Source organism: Pomacea canaliculata, linkage group LG9 (assembly GCF_003073045.1).
Source record: "Pomacea canaliculata isolate SZHN2017 linkage group LG9, ASM307304v1, whole genome shotgun sequence".
Taxonomy (NCBI): Eukaryota; Metazoa; Mollusca; class Gastropoda; order Architaenioglossa; family Ampullariidae; genus Pomacea; species Pomacea canaliculata.
In genome coordinates, this window is record NC_037598.1 from 6,244,427 (window position 1) to 6,268,153 (window position 23,727).

General features: G+C 38.4%; 2 protein-coding genes across 4 annotated transcripts in view; one reads left to right on the forward strand and one right to left on the reverse strand.

The window, feature by feature from the left end:
- Positions 1 to 10,506, forward strand: part of LOC112572936 (scm-like with four MBT domains protein 1) — a 28,201-nt gene extending 17,695 nt beyond the window's left edge. For all 3 annotated transcript variants that reach the window (XM_025252935.1, XM_025252936.1, XM_025252934.1), the window contains 5 exons: positions 450 to 687; positions 1,098 to 1,273; positions 1,986 to 2,446; positions 4,138 to 4,314; positions 4,511 to 10,506. In XM_025252935.1, coding sequence (XP_025108720.1) covers positions 450 to 687; positions 1,098 to 1,273; positions 1,986 to 2,446; positions 4,138 to 4,314; positions 4,511 to 4,672 — 1,214 coding nt within the window. In that variant the 3' untranslated portion in view covers positions 4,673 to 10,506. The remainder of the gene's footprint in view (positions 1 to 449; positions 688 to 1,097; positions 1,274 to 1,985; positions 2,447 to 4,137; positions 4,315 to 4,510) is intronic.
- A 384-nt stretch (positions 10,507 to 10,890) lies between these two features.
- Positions 10,891 to 23,622, reverse strand: LOC112572937 (dnaJ homolog subfamily C member 2-like). Its single transcript, XM_025252938.1, has 17 exons — positions 23,425 to 23,622; positions 23,115 to 23,302; positions 22,572 to 22,647; positions 22,086 to 22,184; positions 21,428 to 21,572; positions 21,061 to 21,141; positions 20,308 to 20,373; positions 20,015 to 20,106; positions 19,636 to 19,757; positions 14,971 to 15,120; positions 14,556 to 14,644; positions 14,293 to 14,362; positions 13,370 to 13,536; positions 12,794 to 12,891; positions 12,340 to 12,453; positions 11,597 to 11,775; positions 10,891 to 11,427 (listed from the first exon to the last, which is right to left on the reverse strand). The coding sequence occupies exons 1-17, from the start codon at positions 23,477 to 23,479 to the stop codon at positions 11,362 to 11,364; spliced, it is 1,857 nt and encodes a 618-aa protein (XP_025108723.1). The 5' UTR covers positions 23,480 to 23,622; the 3' UTR covers positions 10,891 to 11,361.
- Positions 23,623 to 23,727: the final 105 nt, after the last annotated feature.

Sequence of the window (23,727 nt, forward strand, 5' to 3'; positions counted from 1 at the left end):
CTGAATTATAAATACACACTGCATTCTTGTTTGTTACTGCCTTGTGATGTTAGCTGAACACTACATGGGAACTGCATTCAAGTGATCCTGTTATATAAGTTAGCTGAGCTATAAATGGGTGGTGCATTCTTATGTGTTATTGCTGCTGTGATGTTAGCTGAACACTAAATGAGCACTGCATTTTGTATAATATTGTCACTGAGTGTCCACCTAGCTGTTATGTTACATCACTGATTAGAAAATCATAGGCCTTTATTGATTCTGGATAACATGTTCTGTGATTTCTGATGATAATACATCTGATTGTTAGTCAGAAGTAAGCACCCCCCACCCCTTATGTGAAAGCCCACTTATGTTTTCAGAGGCAGAAGAAAACTTGTGCCGCTGTCATCATTTCTCCTCTTTATCATGACAGTTTGGTTGTGAAGTTGGCTTTTGTATTTATTCAGGTCGCACCTACTGTCCCAAAATATACTTCAACCACCGATGTTTTTCGGGTCCCTACCTGAGCAAAGGCCGAATTGCCGAGTTGCCACAGAGTGTGGGGCCTGGGCCCTTGCAGCTGGTGATGAAGGAGGTGCTGACTATGTTGATCAGTGTGGCCTACAAATCATGCCGAGTCCTGAGAGAGATACAGCTGGATGGGCCACCAAACCCTGCCATGCATCAACAGATCCTGCGGGCCAAGTGAGTTGTCATAATGGCTGTTGTCACTAGTAAGAGTGCAGTTTTGGTTTCACAAGTGACCATTTTTTAAATGAAGGTCTATACTTTTATCGCTAGCATTTCAACTCAAATTTTTCATCATTTTTGAGACTATTTCTGACACTTAAATTGTTCTTTGTCATCAAAAGTTATGTTTATTCATTTCTACATGGTGTCATTAAAATCTGCTGAATATCAGACTAAACTTCAGAAGGATAATCAATTGTGTGTATCTTGTATCAAAATTTTCTTTTGGGAAATACAATTTGATATACTTTATTTCCTTTGGATTTGCAAAAAAGTGCAATTTTACACATGGATCAGATGCAGAAGAGAGTTTGCTGTGTTCTGTGGAATGATAGCTATGAAACTAATAATGACTGATTTTTCAGATATAAAAGCAAAAGCTACTGTGCTGTGGTGGAGATCTGCCGAACAACTGCCCAGCTAGAAGATTTTTGTCGCCAGGTGTGCATCAAGCTGGAATGCTGTCCAAACTTGATTTCACCGCATTTTGTGGGCAGCAATTGTCCAGAAAACTGCTCCCAGCTCACCAAAACAAAATACAGTCAGTTGCTTTCATTTATTTGATTTTTTTTTTATTATTAAAACACTAGCCACATGAAGTCAGCAAAGAAGCACTTGAGGAGAGTTGAGTGTACTACTTGCAGTTGTACCAAGTGGACATGCAGGTGCTGGGAAGAGGCATTGCTATAAGTACATTGAAGGAGGTGCGAAACATCTCTGGCTATACCCCTGGGGCAGAGTAAAAATAAATTTATTGTACTTAAGTTTATGTTTAAGTGTGTGGCCCTATGCTCCTCGAGGAGTAACAAGGACTAAACTAACTTAAGTGACCAGATTTATATTGTAAAACTAAGGAAGTGTAAAGATTTATAAAAGTCAATATTAAAGGGTATTCTAGGAAGACTTTTACGCTGTTTTATGCCACTATAGAAACATGACTCGTATTGACACAAGACTTGTACCAATTAAAAATACTTTTGATTCATAACTGATTGTGATTTTGGTTTTTTAATATGAAATTTATAAGAGTGTTTGAGAATATAGCTGCCGAGCCTTAGTTTAGTTTATTCCATGTTGCTCCTTTTGAGGAGCATAGAGGTGCAACAACACCTCGCCAGCAGACCTGGTGTTGGGCAGCCCTCTTCAGTTTGGCTCATGTGGTTCCGATGCCCTTTGCCTCATTTTCTACTGTTCTTTTCCAAGTCTGCTTTGGTCTGCTGAGCCTTAACAAAATTTAATTTCTTTTTTCTCAGCCTATTACTATGGGAAGAAGAAACGAAAGATTGGTAGACCTCCTGGGGGTCATACCAACTTAGAAAATGGCCCCAAAAAGGCTACAAAGCGCAGGAAAAGGCGGCGTATTGGTCAGCTGGTGCCACGCAAGTCCCACTCCATACATGATGAAGAGGAGGAGGAGGATGAGGGGATGGAAGAGGACAAAGCAAGCATTGCCAGTGACACCCACACTGTCGACAGCAGCAGCACAGGTGCCTCCCGTGATGACTTCAACCCCGATACCACAGTTGCAACAGGCAAGACAGCCATGTCGAAGCGGCTGAAGCGCAAGTACACTCATCACATCCCACCACCATCAGAAATTCGAACCCGTGGGGCCAAACTTCCTCGCTACAGTTTTGAGCGGCGCACTCATAAGAAAATACTCCTATCCCAGCCATCCCAGAGCATCTCAGGGCTCCGAAGTAAATCCTTGCAAGTGAGTAGCATTCATTCTATGTCTTTAAGTGGTTTTTTGGTTGCATAGTGATGTGCGTAAGTCATGTAAGAGACTTCCAAATCACACAGGGATGTGAAAATTTAAATGATTTGGTATTGGGAGTCTAGAACTATAAGAGTTTAGGTTGAAGATTTCATTGGTTCAATTCCTGTCTCACTGATAAGACACAGACTGTGTTTGTTGATGGTCACACATCTCGCCCTGGTCCATTTTCTTGTGGCGTCCCTCAAGGCTCAGTACTCGGCCCAGTTCTGTTTATTCTGTATATGAAGCCACTTTCATCTTGTATCCAGTCTCACAAGGTTTCTCATCAACCATTTGCTGATGATGCGCAGCTGTATTGCTCCACTCCACCAGCTGAGTCTCACTCTGCTACCAGAACCATAGAAGTCTGTATTAATGAAGTCAAAGACTGGATGGTCTCAAACAAACTGAAACTCAATGATGATAAAACAGAAGCCCTCCTATGTTCGAGAAGAAGAAATCCATCTTCACTCATTTGTCCACCAAATCACATCAGGGTGGGCGAAACCAACATGACCTTTGCGTCCTCCATCAGGATTCATTGTCACTGCAGACATGACTCTTGCTAAACAAGTTACAGCTGTCTGTCAGTCTGCCTGTTATGAACCACGCAAGATCAGTGCCATCCGTCACATTCTGTCTACGCGCTACCAACACTCGCACCTGTGCGTTTGTTTTATCCAGACTTGATTACTGCAACTCCTTGCTTGCTAGCTGCCCTGAATACCTTCTTCACAAACTCCAGAAAGTACAGTACTTAGAGCTAGGAAACAGAACCACGCCACCCTTCTCCTTCGTTTTCTGCACTGGCTTCCTATCCATTCTCACATTCAATACAAACTGTCTGTGCTGTATTTTAATTTCTTTGCTGGCTCCTGCCCTTATTAGCTCTCTGAACTGCTCTTCCCTTATGTCCCAGCTAGACAACTCCGCTCCTTGTCTGATGATTGTCTCTTTACTGTTCCTGTCACCAAATCAACAACATAAGGCCACAGGATTTTTGGTTATTGTGAAGAGAAACAATGGAACTCTGTCCCTTTCCCCGCCAGCCACTTACTATGGAATCCTTTAAACCTGCACTGAAAACACCTCTTCCGTAAATACTACTCCTAACAACCTTTCCCATAATGCTAGTCCTTTTTCACATCCATCCTTTTGCAATATCATGTTACTCTCAGCTCTTGTTCTTGTTATTTGTTTCCTCTTTGTGTTTTCTGTATTTGATTTTATTCTTCGTTTAGTATGGTTGTTTATTCTTTTATAGCTCATTTGTTATTTGTTTGTTTCCCTGTCCCTTTTATGCTGTCCATGTTTTGTTCTTATTCTTAAGCGCTAAGAACATGCTTCTTAGGAGTGTGAGTGTGAGTACAAATTTTGCATTTATTATTATTTTTGTTATTAAAGCATAGAACCAATAATTAAAGCAGTTTTGTAATTGAGGGGATCAAAGATCAATAACTGATGTGTACTTTCTTGTGCAACTAGTTGATAAAGCACCTTCTCTTCCAGTATGTTTGTCAAGAGTCTGAAAACCTCTTGCATTTTATTGGGTAAGGGTTAGTAAAGCTGTTGTAAAGCTAATTATTATAATCAGCTTTCTTAAAAGAATATAAGATTCTTATCGTTAATATTGAATCTTGCTGCAGTTCCACCAGCCTTCTATGACAAGTAGTCCGCCAGCATCAGAAACAAGCATATCCCGCCCACGAGCAGCCACACCTCTTCTTCTGGACAAGAATCCACTTCAGTGGACCGTCAGCGACACAGTGGAATTTATTCAAACCACTGACTGCAGCCATGTGGCTAAGGTCTTCCGAGAACAGGTGAGACCCGAGATTATTAGCCAGATATTCTAGTGATGGCACATATCACAAGCCCCAAATTAGTTTCTGAGAATAGTCATTATCTTCTTTGCCTGTAAGTACAACCCTATTTAAATTTGTTATGTTCTTGTGTAAAACCTGCCAAGAGCTAAGAACATTATCTTGCTGACATTGATTGGATGTTTGATCATTACAGGAAATTGATGGGCAGGCACTGTTGCTACTGACTCTTCCGACAGTACAGGAGCACTTGGAGCTGAAGCTGGGTCCTGCCATCAAGCTGTGTCATCAAATAGAGCGTGTCAAGCGAGCATTTTACGAACAGTATGCTACCAGCCAGCCAAGGTCCCACCGCTGAGCAGTGTATTTTCAGGAATACCCATCCTTATGAGCTTTTGGTACTCAGAAAAGAATGCTGCTTATGGCTATATTTATGGCAGCAGGAAAAATGCCGAGGTGATGCTTGAAGTGGGTGCTCTGACTAAAGGGAGAATTCAGAGACGGCATCTCTTACCATCCTTAAGTTCAAGATTAGACCTCCAGGTGCATAAGATGGATAAGACTTGGCACTGACAAGTATTTAAGCATGCTGGTATTTGTGCAACGGCTCTTCCCACATAGACTTTGGAAAGAGTGATGCGTGTGCTTGTGTGACTGCAATTATTCATGAAGTGATACAAATGTGTGTTGAAAGCAAAGTGGCCTGTTTTAAACAGATTTTTGAAGGCGTCTTCAGTCTTCACGTGAATAAATGTCCTGGTTTATTTGTTTGAGGGTGCAATCAGTAATATCTGAGAGATATCTTTGGGTTCTGTTTGAGCAAGCACAATGGCTTAACCAACAAATTGAGGAGGATAAAAGACTCGACATAGACATTCCAGAAATGAACTAAATTCAGAGTATTTTTCTTGCGGAATTTCTGTGCAGGATTCTGACCTGGTCATGTGCATGTAACAGTTTTGTCTGTGTTTCACCAAAGATGTTGATAAAAAAGTGGTATTACAAACAATACCACATAAATTTTGCAACAGGGCCTAGACATGTGATAGCTATTTTCTGCTATATACAGAAACATAAAAAGGAGGAAAACTGGAAATAGCCTTATTTATTTATTTTTTTTTTATTGCTTTGAGTATGTATGTTGACCTTTGGATAGCAACATCATAAATGTCATGAGAATGTAGTAAGTTATCATTCCTGCTTCTGCCACGTGTGCAGTTTAAGTACGCTTTGCACCTTTGCATTTTCCGTTCTACACAAACACTGATCCTGCTTACTTAAATTAAGCAGTTTGAGTGGCCTCAGGGGCCTGGGGGCATAGATGGAAACAGTCCGAGAAAAGGTGGAAGACAGAACTTCAGAATCCATGTCTTCAGCGTTTGAGAAAATCAGTTTATCCTGCTTTATGCATCTTAGTTTTATATTAAGTTGAGGACTCTGTCCTCCCAGTCCCTCTTTCTCCCTCCCCTTGCATTAGAATATAGGTACATTATCATCAAATATCTCCATGATTTTTATTCTTTGAAATATTCTGGAAGTCAGTTGTTACATAGTATCAAGAAAGCTTACCTCACCTTTTTTGTGTACTTGCATGCCCAGTAAGCAGGACTTGCCAGTGGGAAGTTCAGCTTCAGGCCAGATCACCATATTTAATAAAACTAGCACTGGCATTTATTTTCCCTTATCACTAGCTATCGTAACAAGATCAAGACATGGATGAGTACTTTTTTTGCCAGCTGCAGTTTTGGTGATGGAAGTTGATGTTGCTATTAACAAACTAAATTATGAGATTTTAAAACACTGCCACAGACAAGGATTTTTAAGTATGTGTGTGTGTGTGGCGGGGGGGAACAGGTGGGTGTGTAAGAAGTGTGTTACAAGTGTTTTTAAGTACTTGAATATGCTGCAGCATTCAAAACATTCAAATATTTGCAGCATTGTGCTTATATTTTTGCCTGGATGTTCTTGAGAAGGATGTGATTTAAACAGTGTAAAATATTCTGTGTTGATCTGATGTTGCTGTTATGTGAGATGTTTCCTCACAAACTGACATTATTTTTCCATGTTGCCAATGAGGTAAACCTTAACATCACTGCCAAAATAAGTGTATTTTAATGACAGGGTGTGAGAAATAGGTCCATTGTTGTTTGTTCTTTTGACTGTGCATGTACATTTGAGATAGATAAGATTAGAAAAACATTTCCATTAAAAATATACACATGCATATCAAGGATATGAGCTGATGTTGCAGAATCTCAGGGTCTTTTGGCGGGGTCATGAAGCCATGACTCCATTTTCATCACAAAAGTTTACTTATGCGAACATATCTGCACCAGCATTGATTCCACTCTCTGACTACCAAAAGAAAGAGGTGTATGGGTTGAACTCAGGTGCATCTATCAGCAACAAAAGTCTTAGTTCAATACCTGTATCAGATGTCCACATTTTGAAAAAAATGGCGTGATGCTTAAGAAGACTCAAATCAGCAGCTCATTTGTCAAGAATAGAAGAGGATGTTTCCTTCTAACAAGCTTTCCTATTCCCTCCCGCCTCCTGGGGACACTTGCTACCATTGTCGTGATCATTCTTCATTGCTTTGTCACGCAAAATATGTTCATTTTGTAATGTCCCTGCTACATTCATGAAGTAGAAGTCTACAAGTTTGCTTTAGCACTTTCGAAAATTTTGCGTAATCAGGACAAACAGCAATACTTCATGTATTGATTGAAGGAATAATAATTTTGATGGGGTACGTTATCATTGAAATCTCTTAAAACTCATAACAATCTGGGGATTTATATGTGCTTGCATCTTTGCATGAGTGTACACAAACACTGAACAGAATTCAGTTGTTTTTTTTCTTTGAGCAGATTTTGCTCAAGATGCAGAGGCTGAGTGGAGCATTCTTGTTTATGGTTGTGGGTATACCCTGGGTATCAATATGATAATGCTTTATTCCCCCCTTTGAATACAAAGCAACTCTGTACATGAGTTCACATATATGGACTTGTAGATTGTGAACCACTTTATTATGGACACATCTAAGCATAAAGAAATGTATGCATGCACAAAAAAGACAACCAAAAATCCTGCCCCTCCCCCGCCTTTGATGAGCAAATTAATAATCAGTGCCCTATAGTAGCTTCAGTAGACAAGATTGTTACTTGTAGGTGTAGTAAGTGTCATCATTATAGTCATTTTGCCATTCCAGTGAGCATTGTTTGACTGCAGCTTTTAGTATATTGCTATCTGTGCTAGGTGTTCAGTCACATGTTAGTGGTGTGTTTGTAAAACACTTGCTTTTGTCATCAGCTATTTTGTTACAAAGGACTGAGTCTGTAACTGTGTGCACATTTATGCTGCAGAAATTAGAGATTTTTGTGTTCAGATAGATAAGAGAGATAAGAGACTAGAAACTGACCTCCCCACTGAAGATTGTTGAAAATGGCAACTTGTTCCTTATTAATGTTACATGGTGCTTTAATCTTAATAATACTAATTATTATTATAATATTTGTTTAAAGCATGTTTCCTTTGTTAAAAAGCTGTAACTTTGGTAGTAGTGATTGTAAAATTTTACAATCGAATCTTCATTGTGACAAGACTATTTTTACTCCCTTACAGCTTAATGGCCAACTCAAGTGCAAAATAATTTTCAGATGTGTGTATAATAATAAGAAGCAAACCCTTAAAATCAGAGCAAAATACTGTTCACAAGATCCAGTCTCACCTGGATCATGGAAACAAGACCTTACCTCCCACAGTGTAACAAAAGCAGACTAACTAGATAATGCCTTAGCGCTCTGTTGTCTGTCCTCTTCATTGACATTGCAATCAGGTCAGTCCATGAGTATGTGCTTTTAAAAAAAATTCCAAATTTTTTGGGGGGAAATTTAAAGATGATGCTGTGTCCTGTTTACCTGAATGTTGTGACCATAATTTCAGGTTTGGCTCAGGATGAGATTTAATTATTTTTTGTTGTTGTTGAGAAGTGCCCAGAATCATAAAACAAGAGAACATGGCCCTACTGTGAGGCCTGTCATGTTTGTACCAGTTTGTTTCACAGTATTTGTCAACTGGGGAGATCTAACTTCTGTTTAGTCTGTAAGGCGGCTGAAAGTTGATGAATTTGTGCTGGGAGTGTTTAGTGTATACAAATATAAAAATATAAAATGTTGCACAGTTAAGACATATTTGATTTGCATGTAACAAATGATGCAAGACTGTCTCATTTTGCTGTCGATGCAAAGATGATGTCATTGATTAGCTTATTTGCAGAAGGGAATCCAGTTTCACTGGGCTGTATTTGAATTTTAGATTAACGTCACATTATTTTATACATCTTTCAAAATTGCTAATAAAGCTAAACTGTTTTTCTAAAGAAAACTGATTAGTCTAATATGATTTTTTTTTCACATTCAGCAATACAGTGACACTAACTTGTCATTCTGAGCAGTGAATGTGGAATGTAATGCCACACTAGCAACTTAGCTGATACTAGAGTGATAACATTAAGGCAGCAACATGGTACAAATTCTAGCCATGTGCATGCGTGTAGGAACAATGTTTAGTGGGAAAAACAATATTGATAGCTATTTCTTTGTGGAATATTTTAAAACAAATTCTTGCCAGCAACAACTGCACATAACTCCTTAAAATTCTGCCACTTTTTAAAACCCAAGTTATTTTTGTAAAGCTCATAAGATGGTGACATTTGTTTTTATTATTGTAAACTTTTTTTCTTTTAACATGAAACTTTAGAGATTTTTATGATGTTAATATCCATGTCATGGACTGCATGTTCTTTAGCATTGTGATGTTTTTACAGGTCACTCCAGGTTGATTTGTGTCACTATGACTTAACAGACATTGATACACTAGCCCTTTTTAAAAATCCTTATAATTTGAGAAGTTTTATCAAAAGGGTTATGATGTTTCCACACGCATATATATATACAATTTCTTTTTATAAAAATATATTTTGTCACATAGAATTTGCCATAATTGTTTCAAGATTATCTGATTTTAGCAGTTTAGTATTAGTACACAATATGGACAAAGAGCAGGTGTAGTGTTGTAAGAGAAAACTGCAGCTCTGCACATCTGAGATGTGTAGGAACTTTGAGGATTTGGGGAGATTTTGTAGTTACCTGCAACAATCCACTGAACAAATGATCTTATAATGGATCCTCGCTTTCATTGCAATATCCCTGACAATGAAGATGCTGATAGACTGGCAGGAGGGAGGAAGGCTGGTCCAAGAGTCTCCCCAGGCTAAGACAATACAACCAATCACTAATTTGGTGAGCAGCAGAGAACATAAAAATGACCAAAGAATTAAGGTTTTGCTAAAGTGCTCCATCATTTGTACATCACAACAGGGCCAACTGCAGTGTGCTTTTCATGGCAGTGCAAAATTTGCAGTCTTTGCAAGCAGAATTACTCTACCTGGATACAAATGTTCCTTACCAAATATTCTGCTGAATTGGCAATACCCTCACTGCCACATGTGCATTATAATAGCATGGTTGAAGTAAATGGCATCCTACAGGGGAAAAACAAGTTCTTGGGTTTTTGTTTTTTTTCAATGTCCCAAATAAATGGCTTTCTAATTAATTCCAGACAACTGGTATGTTGAATGTGTACCACATTTGTGTCCAGTGTTTAAATCTTATTCATTAATGTCTAGGGAGACTGTTTCTGAATGTTAGAAAGTAGTCTGTTAAGTGCGTCAAAATATTTCATGGATATTATAAAAAGGCATTTACATTGCCTTAGTTTGACTGACTGCTGAAGCAGTGGTGAAATATTTTCATGCCTTTCAGTTTCTAGCCAACTGCCCTTCATGTCTCAGGTGAAACTGGAAATTAAAAAAAATTTGTAAGAACTTTAATGTCAGGTGATTACAAGCCATGTTCCTTCTGGGGATGTACACTTTTAGCTTTCACTGAAGCTCACGAAATAATTCATATGAAATCAGTTGTCCTTGTTATACTTTGCAAGCATTTTGGAATCAACGAGGTGTACAGCATTCGTTCATGAGTGTGAAGCTTAAGTGTGAATTTGCCCGGTAGTGTTTGTACCAACAGGCACTTAAATTATCTTTTGTCTCATCAGAATTTGCATTTTCTGCTGATTGGACTGTCAGACTGGTATCCGTTTCTGTGCCGTGAACAAGGCTGTGGAAAACTCCCACTGGAATCAGGGTTTTGTTTTTTCTGTTTTGTGAGAGTGAGAGTTAAGATGGCATACATTTGTTTGGCTGTGGAGATCAAATTGTTATAAGGGGAGACGAGAAAAGCCTAACTGAAGTGCATGCAGTCTCCAGATGATGAGAACGGCTTACGAATATCCATACTTAGAATAAGCTATCACAAGTCTGAGTTACAAACATAAGAATGAATTCATTATACTAAGTGGAAAGTACGGAGTAGGCAGGGGAGTCGGGTGTCATTAAGTCGTGGGATTTTGTTGAAGGCCAAACTCTGCATCAACAGGTGGAGAACAGTTTTAAAGGAATGAAGCTAGAGCTACATTTCTTTCATACATTACTCACATATAAATGAAACATCGCTCTGTATTTTAATGCTTTTGTATTTGTAGAAACAGGTGTCCCTTGATGTCTTGTTACAATGGAAAACAATGACAACATGGACATGTTTAAGTATTTTATCTTAGTCCGTCATTCTGCTTGACTGAAATGCCAAGTCTGTTGCATACCTGGCACTTTGCCTTGCCATTAGCTCTCTAAGCAGCTTCACATAGCAACTGCATGTCTCTGAAAAGACTAATCTGGCCATGGGCTGTGCTATCAATGGCCATAATTTAAAAAAACTAGTGTGCATGCTGCTTTGGTAACCTCTCACAATGCATTAATGCCCGTACTGATAGGAGAGACCTATGACAATGAGTAAACTCAGCACAATCCGATTGTCTTGCTTTGTCCTCTCACCAATGGTGAAATTATGGAAGCAGTTCAAATCAACACCAATACTAAAGGTGCCTTGGAACTGGAAGCAAGCAGCCATAACTCTTCAAAATGTGAGATCAAGACTTTTTAGCCTTGGCAGCTTCCTGTGCAGCTTTCTTGGCCCGAACCAATTCACACAGTTCCTGAAATGCAAATACAAAACCTTCAGTAAGAAACTTACAAAATTAAAAGACCAAAAACGCAGTGTTTTATATATCAACAAGCCAGTTCATGAAATTCCTCAAGCAAAAATTTTCATATCGGCAGAAACTTATCAGATGTCAAGGTCCACCCACTAGTGCCTTCACAAACCTTGTAGCGCTTCATGCAGTCTTTCTTGCTTCGATTTGGCACAACTTCGGCAATACATTCCCATCGCTCTGGGGTGTTTGGGCCGTAGGTCTTCATGGCTTGTTCCAGAAGTTTTTGTTCTTCTGTTGTCCATGGAGCAGGATTAGTTCCAGTCTCTCGCAGCTGTGCCTCAGCTGCAGCTGTGAGGGGTAAGCAGACTAAAGCAATCAGCGTTTATAAAAAATTAAACAGCTGTTAAGAGAAAGCATTTCTAGACGTTTGCCACTAACATTTATAAAAAAAATAATTATTCAGACCTGCATGCAGTTAGTGATAGTTTTTATCAGTTTATGCAAAGTAGCTGTGAAAATTTTACTTTTGACAAGCTGCAGAATGAATAATGCAGAGGACGAGCAGATAAGTAGCAATAAATGGGAAAAAAGACAAGGACTAGCATTTCAAGGAAGTGGTTTTTTTTTCAGGACTCAATGGTGGGTAGGTGGTGGATAAGGAAGGAGAGAGTTTCACTGCACAGTAACTAAAAATCCTGCGACCATACGTTGTTCTGGTGACAGGAATAGCTAGGATGCAGTCATCAGATGATAAGTACCCCAGCTATGCGACATAATATGTTATTTTTCATTCTAATTAAGCTATTTCTATTTATTACTCCTGAGATGCATTTGTTATCCAGGCAAATAATTAGACAAGACTTTGGACAGACCAGCAGTGTTGTCATGCTGCAACCTGCTAAGGTAACCTACATTCTAGTCGCTCTGATGGTGCATCCATTGGTTTAGCAGCAGTGGAGCTTGCCAAATGCTCTTTTTCAAAACGTGAGAAAGCTTGCTTTGATACACCTTGTCGCAGAGAGGCATCTGCACACAAAAGAAACGACTTGACCTGTTGTGAAGTGTAAAAAGAAATTTCAAGGCTTACATGACGAAGTCACTTCCCATTCTCACCATGAGTCATAGGACGGTTTTGGAGTAATTTGATAATTTGCATTCTTTAGGTTGAAATGTTGAAAATCTGCATTTTTGTTTTGCATCATTGGTCCTGTTATATTAAGCAACAAAAAAACTGTTTATTAACCACAAAGATCCATACCACAACGCACACTCAAGGAAACATCACAGTATGCACCCAACAGCCTCTAAAAAAAGAAAAAGTCTACTACAAGACAGTGATGTTCCTGTTCATCTCTCAGCCACTCACCATTTTTCTGCAATTCTTTTGCTTTGGACAAAACATCACGGGCATTTTTATTGCTCTCTGACACGTGTTGACCGATAAATGCAGCAATTACCTCCCACCTGCAGAAAACAAGAGCAGGTATCAAAAATTGCTTCTCGTATCTTTTTCCTGTCATCTTGAAACATCTCACTTAAACATATACATGTAGTCAAGTGGTGGTGTAAACATGTGTATGGTGGTGGGAGGTTATGGTGTGACTAAGCAAACTCTCCTGTACAACAAATTTCAGCGTCAAATCGTGATAAAGTGAGGCAGCAGTCTCTTCCTGGTTCTGTGTGGTGCTAATAAAATCTCCATGAAATATTTCATCTCATCTCAGCTCTGCTTTTATACCTACCTCCCACAGCAAATATTCCTATAGGTCCACGCTGGTTAGCACCGATAGCCCAACCCAATCACCACCAATTCTGGCAATGCTCAAGCAGCTCCATGCCAATGTACATGGAATGCCCAAGAGTAAATTGCTGCCGAGCTTCTGTCCACCCCTCTACATACACATGAGCATGTTCACAGATACTTGTGAATTGTTTCTCAGACCTGTCCTGTGTTCCTGCTGGGAAGAGGTTAACAGCTTTAATCAGCATTTGCAGTTCCTCCTCTGTCCACTGCTTTTTGTCACGCATTGTGTCACCCCCCGCACTCCGCTGGGAAATCTCCAACTGCCGTCTTTTGTCCTCTTCTATTTGTGCCCGCAACTCTGCCACCTGCAAACAACAAACTTTTTAAGTGTTAAATGCTATCCACTTTCTGGGGAATGTAATGTAGGTTTTAAAAGTGTTCTCCAGTTAGGCACAGTCTTGACATGCAGTCTACCTTTACTTTAAACAAATGAGAACAAATTCTGATGCTTGAGTGGCGTTCCTTTGCCTAGCAGGTTTGAGGGAGGTGGCTCTCCACAATTTTTTTGTATTTTAATTAGCTTGTTGTGGGTTTTTTGGGGGTTGGGTGGGGGTGGGGGGAAGGCCAATTGTGTAGGCCGATGCTTTCTTGTTTTTTTTCGTTGCGTCGTTGCTCAACAGGACTGTTTAACTTTTGCTTTCTTCTACAACTTTTGGATTTTTCGTTGGCTTTCCAACCTGTTACATCTGAACTCAGAGCTGTTGAAAGCTAGCGCAGACTCTGGGGCAGACGACTTGCTATACAAGTAGCTGGTCAAGTTCACAGATTCAAGAGTGACAAGAGGCTAAATTCCACATCTGTAAAATGTTCAAGAGGAATTATTATGCAAAATATATAATTCAAGAATTATCACGAATTTGTATTACTGGATTGCTTGCAGTTGATTTTTTCCAGTTAACTACTAAAACAAGACTGTTGTACATAAAGTTTCTGGTTTGGTCATGTTCATTGTTTAGGCTCGCCAAGCGTTGATCTTGGAAGACAGACAGCAATCCACCTATCCATGTCAGTGAGAATAATTATATTGATACTGTACTGTTATGGATACACCATGTTCTCACCTTCTGTAGAAATGTCTCCTTAGCCTTGTCTTTATTTGCAGATGCTAGACTTTCATTTAGTTCCTGCAGACTGAAGCAAAAAAACTTTTCTTCTATATATGAACACACGAATAAAAAACGTCATAAAATCTTTACCTCAGCTTCTCTCTGAAACATTTTAGGAATGTCAAAAAAAGGCAACCAGGGGCAACTAATCAATCAACCTTTTAAGTGCCATCATCCTTACATTGTGACATACAAATGTTACAGAAAAAACTCCATACCTGTTGAGGGCCAACATTTCTGCAAGCTTGTCTACTTCCTGCAGATTGTTGATTCTCTCCTCCTCTGTGTTTGCAAAGTAATCAAAATCCTGCCATGACAAATCAAACTATTTAGAATGCCCAGAATAAAATGGGGCATCTGGTGGCATGGTAAGCTCTTACTACCTAGCTCATTTTTTCCCCTAGCTCCCAGCTAAAAGACACAACCAGAAATAATTACCATAAAGCATAAAGATAGTGAATGAAATAAAGTCTCAAATTCATTCAATGAAACGTCAGTCAGTCGTCCCTTGGCCAGCACCTGTCATTGGAGGAGCACATAAATAGGCACAGCTCTTTTCCGTTTCAGCGAGCAGAGCCCACACGTTGCATCCGTAGAGCAGGATCAGTACTACAAGTGTGAGGGTTGTCTCACCTTCGCCATGGTCCGGAAGGATTTTCGCTCTTTGCGCAGCTGCTTCTTCACGCCTTCTTTCTCTTTTTTGGCGACTGCTGCCTGTATGCGTGCTTCCTCGTCCTCCTTTTCTTTTTTCTTTCTTTCTTCTTCCAGGGCCTCTTGTTTGACCTGCACAATACAGGGTTCCCAGGGATCAGGGATGGTGCCAAAAAAGGACCTTAAAAGGACCTTAAAAGGACCTTTCATGCATTCGAAAGGACCTAAGTGACAGTCATCAATGCTTAAGTTTTTCTCTTGTGTGGTCGGAAAGATGTATTATTTATGAATCTGTGGTCTTCTCTATGTTCTCAAATACATGTATTTCTAGTAATAAATAATCAAAGAGTTAATTTTGATGCCTGTCTGCCATATTTAGATTAGATAACTTAAAAAGTGTCCTTAGCGCGCTGATAACATACACCGTTAATGTTCCAAGTTTTCTAGAAATCTAAGTAATAATAATTGCAAAACCTGAAAGCCATTCTTTGGTGTAATACAAAAGTCAGTTCACGTGTCTCTCTCTCGCACACACACTCTAATGGGAAGAGAGAGATAGAAATAGAGCTATGCACAGTAGTACTAGAAGATCAAAGTTCAAGAAAGAGTAAGTTTCTAAAGAACTTTTGAAAAAAAGAGCGTTTTTTGCGAATACGGAAGGGCAACTAGTGTTGTACAGATGTGTAGACCAAACATTTTCTTGTGACTACAAGGAATGCCAAGGATTGGAGGATCAGATGAGGAATGAAAAGAGTGTGATCCTAATGCTAAACCAAAGATGGAATGAGTCGAAACTGTCAAGCATTACAGCCCATTTATTTTTAACCTTGAGATATTATTTAAGCATTCTTATTACACATACATGTAACACATGCAAACATATACATAAACAGCATGATATACTAATACACATAAGATTAAGATTACAAAATGACAAAGCAATCCATCTACTATAAGCAAAAGTTTCATTGATGAAATTCAATTCTTTGTCACCCCTACAGCTTTACCAATACTAAACAATACAATTTCTTTACACAACCTAATTTCCTCTAAATAGTTCTGGTTTTTAACATGTTCCATAGCATACATGTACAGAATTGTGCAGGCTTATTTAAACTGAAATAAACATTAATTCTGAATGTCACAATTCAACACCTTTTAATTTCTTCCTGTAATCTATCAATGTCTGACTGAATCTTTGTTATCTCCTTCTTCTTGTCTTTGGCTAACAAACGCATGTTGTTAGATCTTTCAATAAGTGAAAAACTTTTTTGCTCTTCAGCCTGGAAACTATGTCTGTCAGCCAGTTCCAGCAGGTGTCGTTCTTCGGCACTGGTGGTCTTTAGCCTTTTTGTGAGTATTACCAGCTCATCTCCTAATCTCTTTCTGTGGACCTGCTTTTCTTCTGTTTCCTTCTGCTGCTTCTGCTCAGAGAGGTAACGTTCATACCTGCCATAGGCACTAGAAGCGGATATCATCAGTGGTTTGGAGATCTCAACATTTTCCACCCCTCCCACACTGTGAATATGATCAAGAATTACTCTGCGTGCTTTTAGTGCAGTCTGACTAAGATTGTCAGCTACTGTTTCTTTGTTGAATGAAAATCCTCTTTCCACTGTAGCTTGACCATGAGAGAGTAGGAGTAACTGTCTGACAACAGACCACAACACCTGAAACTCTGCTTTTCCAGCAAGGGCATCATAAAACCAACTATCCAGTCTTTGTGTCATAGGGTCAAAAGCCTTACTACCACACTCACCTGCAGAACTGTCAAGAAAATTACGGAACTCTGACAATACCTTGTCACAAGTCACATCATCAAACCTTTTCACACCTTGGCAATACAACAAAACCTTTTTCATTTTTTGTATTGATTTGTCTTTTTCCCCCATGGTCTTTGGGTTTAAGAAAGTTATGTTTCTCACTAGGGTGTACTTCAGTGGAGATTTATCCTGCAATTTTAGAACAACTGCTTTCAAAAAATCTCTGCATTCAGCTCTGAAGGCCATGAGAGTTCCATCGTTTACTGATGACTGTTTCTTAGCTACAGCCAGTAGTCTATCAACCCTGAAGCCAAGTTCGATCATGCTCAGATTGACATGGTTAGAACTGTTGCATATATCAACCTGCACAAGTTGGAGGGCAGTTTCACATTTATTAAGTACATTTGACTTGATAAATTTGTGCATCAGATTTTTCATAATGTCATGTAAGTCTAAACAAAGGAAAGGAAGAAGAGGCTGATCAGCTTGGTATTTTCTCAAAAAAGGTTCAAGTATACTGGCAATTAAACTAAAGAAAGCCAGACGACATGAAAGCAAAGGGGTAGATAAGACTCCAGCTTTTACAATATCAAAAGATTTGTTCTTTGGCAATGTTATTTTTTTCTCCATTGCAGCTTTGACAAATTTTTCCAAGTATGGAAGCATAACAATTGCTTTTTCAGCAACAGAATTGTTTTCAAGCCATCGGTGAGCACAGAACTTGGCTGGAAAAGATTTGGAACCAGTTACTTTTATATAATCTTCTCTTCTGGCTGGGCTGTCTCTGAACAAGATATAAGCAGATGTAAGAAATGACTCAAGCTCCCATTGAGAAGCCTCGCACCCACGCCTAAATGCATTGTGCATAACATGGAGTCCACAGCTGCCCACATTTAACAAACCAACATTGTGATTGGTAATCATGTCGTTATTAATTTTCTCAAGAAGGTTTAGGTTTACAGAAGGTCCATCCATAGAAATTTGAAGTAAATTAGCTTGCTTGAAGTTTGATTCGCTAATTACCTTACTGAACTTTTGTTGAAGGTCTATGGCCGCGGAATGACCCAAAAATTCCGAGGTCAGGTAATGAGTCCTTACAGCATTGTCACTCCAGTAACGAACATGGAAATCCAGCTGTTTAGTTTGAGTCTTATGGTTAGAAGATTCATCAAACAAAAGAACATACTCAGGCGACGAATTTACACAGTCCAGAAGCAATTTCGAAAAGTGAGGAGCAAGCCCAAATGAAGTTAGATAACTGGCTTTTGTTTGACCGCACTTAAATTCTGCAGCTACTTGGCTGTCTGGGAACATAAGTCGAAACAGTTCAGCAGACTTTTCAGCAGATCTGAAACTGTAGTGTGATTCCACAATCTTGAGAGTCCACAGGATCTCTGCCTTCAATCGTTCATTGCTCATCACGAAACCTATTCAAAGAAAACATTTAAGTTACCATTATGTCTGTAAACATTATGTTCTGTCTGAATAAAAGACAGGTTTCAAAAAGCAATAATTAATGACATGATAATATAAATAATACTAAACTAAGTTAAAGTATAAAGATGGCAGCATAGTTGAAAATGAAAGTTATTTTCAGCTAACTGATTTAGCTTTAATGTTAAATTGTTTGATTTTAAAAATCCAAAAAATAATGTATTTGCTGGTAAAATAGGATAATAAGCATACATTATTAATTATACTTTCTTTTTAATCTTTCCTGATCAGATGCCAAAAATTCAGATCAATTTTCTGCAGCAAAGCTGTAGTAAGATTCGTGATTGTATAAAAACTCTATTTGTAGTTCGAATCATGAGAAAATGAAAATCTCAACTTTTTAATTTAAATAATTCTTTGCTATTTACTGATCTTTAAGCTATTGGCTTCACCGTAAATTAGACGATAGGCTTAATAAAGAGTGGAAAAAACCGCAAAATGTTATGCACGCTTTAATTTAATGTGTTTTTCTAAGTACCCACATCGTTAACTAAATGAATCGCTAAAGATAAATAATTGTCAACTTACTGGACACACTTGCAGAGCTGGTCGGTGCCGTCTGATTTTGAGCGGGCTGTGGATGTTCTCGATGACGAAAGTAATCAGTTACACAAAAGCGCGCATCTTTCAGAAATACTTTTATTTGCCTTTGGTGTCTTTCGGTAACCATGTGCTGTTTCAGAACACTTTCGCCCATTGATGAAAGATTCAGAGATATTTTGCAGGCAGCACATCGTGCCAAATGTTTATTGCTCGAGTCTTTTATTAACCAATCTTTATACTTGTCTTCCTTTAGCCACTTCTCCTGAAAAGAGCACTTCCCCGGCATCTTTCAATTGTGATTAAAATAGCAATGCAGCGAAAAATCGTCGGTATTTTGCGCCAAAGTCTACTCCGGAAATAAATTTGTTGTAATATTTTATCGATAAAAGGACTTAAAAGGGTCACAGAGAAAATGTAAGGACCTGTGTGAGAATTTGAAAGGACCGCATGGCAAATAAAAGGACTTAAAAGGCCTTTTGGCGAAAATTCAATATAAAAGGACTTAAAAGGACCTTGCAAGGACCTGGGAACCCTGACAATAACACCAGTCTTGTACAGTCATGTCAAATGCAAAGAAAATGGAGACCAGCTCTAGAAAATGCTGCCAGGCAAAAGGACCACAATTATAAGTACTAGCCTCAAGTCTATTTGCACTGTTTTGCATTAAATAAAAAATTATCTGTATTTAATCTCCAGGGAATCCATACCAAAAAATATCAAGATTGTCGTTGCATTAACCCTTGGTGTACAATTTTTGTTCTTTCTTTTTCTGAGTTTTCTTGATTCAGAACTCATCTAGAAGTATGCTGAGAATGTTGTACTGCACAGATTTCCATGATGCACTGACCCTTTCTTCTTCTTCAGCTTTCTGTCGTGCAGCCTCCTGCCTGGCCCGTTTATGTGCTAACTTTTTTTCTTTCTCCTCCTCCCTGAACCGCTGGATACGAGGATCACAGGCATAAGCATTGTCTGAGGACAACAGAGTAAAAAGTTCTTTACCTCTAGGCAGCTGCATTAGATGGAATCCATGAAAATATCTACCCTAAACAGCACTCATCCACCCCAACAAGTAATATTTATTGCCCATAGTCAAAGATGTATTTAGCAAGCTTTAACGTAGTTTTGAAATTCTACTTTCATTCTTTGGTGGGTAGAATTTTCATTGCAATTGTAAAATTATCTATCTTCCGTTAGACACAACATGCAAACAAAACTAGTGCACTCACCAACTAACTGTCGTATTCGTAAAACTTCCTCCTTCTTTCGTTTCTGTCTAACTGCTTTATTTTGCTTTTCTATCCATCGTCTTTCTTCTCGACTTTTTAGGAAAAAGAAAACCAGGAATATACTTTAACCTTCACTAGATGCCTTGAGAAATATCCATAAACATAAGCATAGAAAGATGAAATAATAATTAAAACATAGAAATGTATTACAGATATAAAAAATCCCCTAATCTAGTAGTTTCAACAAACAAAAAAATTAAAGAAAGAAAAGCAGAAAAATAATGGTTACTTACTTTTCTCCTTTTTCTTTTTCTTCCTCATCCAAGTATGAAAATTCTCTCCAAGAATCAAATTCATACCTGAAACATACAAACTTGTTGCTAATGTACAGACAGTAACACAGATAAACAAGATCAAAATCCCACTTCATACAAAATATTCTGTTATGATGGGTAAAGCCAACACCTTGCTTTAACTTAAATTCTTTCAGTACCTAAAATAAAAATGCCATAATTCTAAGTGCCATCAGCATTAGCATTTGAGAGATAATACAGTGGGACCTCAGAACTTAACAGCCATCCATTTCAGAAGATTGATCGAGTGCTGATCAGTTTGAGAGCAAAGCCCTTTTCCCCCATAACATGTAAATGTATTAATTGGTTGTGGGTTCCAGCAATGGCTAACTTTGTACTATTCATAGTATTTTATCGTACAACATCTATAAAAGATGAGTTTGTTTCCAGCGATGTTTTTCATTTAGCCACACCAATAATTTCTCCATTTGCTTTGTTATTCTTTTTGCTACGTCAGCTGCTTTAACGCCCCTTTTATGTTTCAGTTTTGTTGATATCAAAACTAGCACAATGGTCAAGTGCCAACAAGTGGTCAAGCACCAAAAACCAAAAAAATTTTTCTCAAAAATATTGGTCCGACTGAAATAGTTTGAATGCTACCACACTTAAAGCAAAAAATTAAAAAACCAAAAAACAAAACAGTTAAATGAAATGATGAACCATTAGAGAAAATATAGGTTAAAAAAAAATTACCAAAATTTATAAAAATTATTGACGTCGTCAAACAAAGAGTCAGCATCACCAAGCTTAGGCACATTTCTCTTGTTAGACCACCTGCAACATTCAACCAACAAGTATTATTTTGATGACCTGCAACATTCCACCAACAAGTTTTATTTTGTAAGTCCTAATCTTTATTAAGCTTGACTCCTCCTTGGTGTGCCCCTTAAGGTGGGAAGCAGCTTGAGGAAACAGTGGCTTTACTTTCTCAATGTGTTGCACTATTCATTATCATCATTGTTGAAAATGAGGCACTCCTATTAAATCTTTGATTAGTATGGTAAAAAGCTGGCCAGGAACTGTCATGAAAGTGTCAAATAAAGAAACAGCCGAAACTTACCTTGCATTCATCTCAAACTTTGGTCCGAACAAAGAAAAAAAGTTGTTTTTGTTTTCTTGTGTCACAGGAGGAACTGAATCATCAAACTCTGGGTCAACACTGTCATAAGATCGACGCTTGTTTTGGTTTCCAAGAATTTCATATGCTGGCAAAAAGAACATTCTGATGGTCAATTCTCTTTCTTCGAGACTTAGCAGATGACATGATAATACGAGACAAAGGGTTACACTAGCTCTCTAACCATCAAAAGTTGTCTTCCTGTCAGTAAGCTAGCACATGTCTGGCATGCAGAAAATTCTACTGGTCAGGTGAGCAAATGCTCTCTAGCAGCTATATAGGCAAACCCACTGATGTGTATAAGTGAACTGCTGTCTGTCTGGCGAGACCAAAGCTTAGCCTCTTGGGAAGTTCTCTGCTGTAAGTCTCGGCAAGCCTGAACAATGAATGGGAATAAACCGGATGCTTTGCATGTACCAGCCTCATTCTAGTAGTTAAGCTGAAATGTGACTAAACCGGAAGCTTTGTATAAATCATCCTTGTTTTAGTAGTCAATTGGAAAAAATTGTCAGCAAGCAGTCCAGTAGTACAAGTTCATGGGCAAATCCAAGGCCAATACAACAATCTGCATATAAGGATACACACTTAAAATAAAACTAACCTCGAGTGATGCATGTGAAATAGTCATCCACTCCCTCTTGCACCAGCAAGCCACGAGCTCGTCGCTTGTCTGGATGGTGCATCAAAACTTTTCTCTTGTCTGAAATGGTTTAAGATGAGTCCTTGATGCCTTCAAATATCTTTGTTCGCCGTGTACGAAAAATTGTTGACAAATAAAAGTGCTAGGTACACCATGTTTGTACAGATCAACACAGATGCTTATCACGATGTACTAAGCCATACACGTAAGCATCGCATAAAAATAGGAAGGCAAGAATGGACAGGTAGTTATGGAAATTTGAGGACTTCTGCAATACTTTATCAAACTTCACATTTTGCCAGACCTCTTTCAGCACAGCATTTGACAGTGTTTACACAAACACAGTCTCTCTCTGGGGTTTTCTAATAACCTGCCGAGTTTTTTGCACAACTCCACTTTTCGTCAAAAAAGTTCAAAAAAAAAAAAGAAAACCAAAATGCCACTCACAAGCTTTCTTGATTTGCTCCTCTGTAGCCTTGTACCTTAGCTTGGCCAGACCAAGCACTGCATAATGATCTTGTTTCTGTCATCAAACAGTTCCACAAGACTGAACACACGATATTTTTCATGGAGAACTTTTCCATCACCACTTTTTTTAAACATATGCACTTTTTCTTAGCTCATCAGACTTAAGTTTACAGTTAGAAATAATAAATTTGCAGTGAAATATTCATATGCACATCAGCAGAATAAGAAAATAAAATATACAGCACAAGGTCTTGATTTTGGGCTAAATTCATTCATATTTTAATTACTTACGACAAACCTCCCACCAACAGTGACATGCTGTTTTCTATTAAAGATTGAGGTTATAAGAGTTTATGACTACCCACAAAAATAGTAACTGTTTCACTTACTTTATACATTTACGTCACTTAATAACATTAGTCTATGGCTTGATGGCACTCTCACACATACACATATTTGTGGATTTTTTTACACTTAAATAAAACCAACTTGATCATCAAGGTTTTACCATTATGTACATACCTTCCATTCTTTTGGGTCTAATCCCAGTAGTAAAGCCTTGTCATCCTCACATTCTTCTACGTCTTCCTCTTCTGACTCGGACGAGCTAGAAGCAGCTGACAATGAATGAAATGACTGACGCCCATGTATTTTTTGCTGGTAAAATTCAAACCACTGCCCAACTGCTTCAACAGTAAGCTTTTGGGAGGCTGAAACGCAAAAAAAAAGGTATTGCTGATATACATCATATTTTGTTTAATTTTTAGCAGAATATTACACTTGAAGGAGTCACAGTAACTACAGTGTACTGTCGGTTAGTTACAGGACTTACGTGCAAGATTCCCATAGACCTCTGTTACATCATCCTCTTCTGCGTAAGGTAACATGGCTATATTATAGCAGATTCCACTGCAACAACTACTATTCTTATAAAGCCTTTGATTTACACGACGAAATTGTTCTATTTAGCTATGACCAGAACACATGGCGTTTCGTTTCATTTTCGCCAAACGAAGCTGATGCTGAGCACACAATATCCGCTTCGTCAGAGGTACCAAGAAGAACTATAACTGTTAAAAAGAAAATCAACATTAGAGTGGTACAATTTTGTAGTAAAATACAACGAGCTACTAAT

Coding starts and splice junctions, on each gene's coding strand:
- LOC112572937 (XM_025252938.1), bottom strand. CDS start 23,479: ATGTTACCTTACGCAGAAGAGGATGATGTAACAGAGGTCTATGGGAAT. Junction 22,185..22,571: donor GGAGCAAATCAAGAAAGCTT/GTGAGTGGCATT, acceptor AAACCATTTCAG/ACAAGAGAAAAGTTTTGATG. Junction 15,121..19,635: donor AAGCTGAAGAAGAAGAAAGG/GTCAGTGCATCA, acceptor TGTATTGTGCAG/GTCAAACAAGAGGCCCTGGA.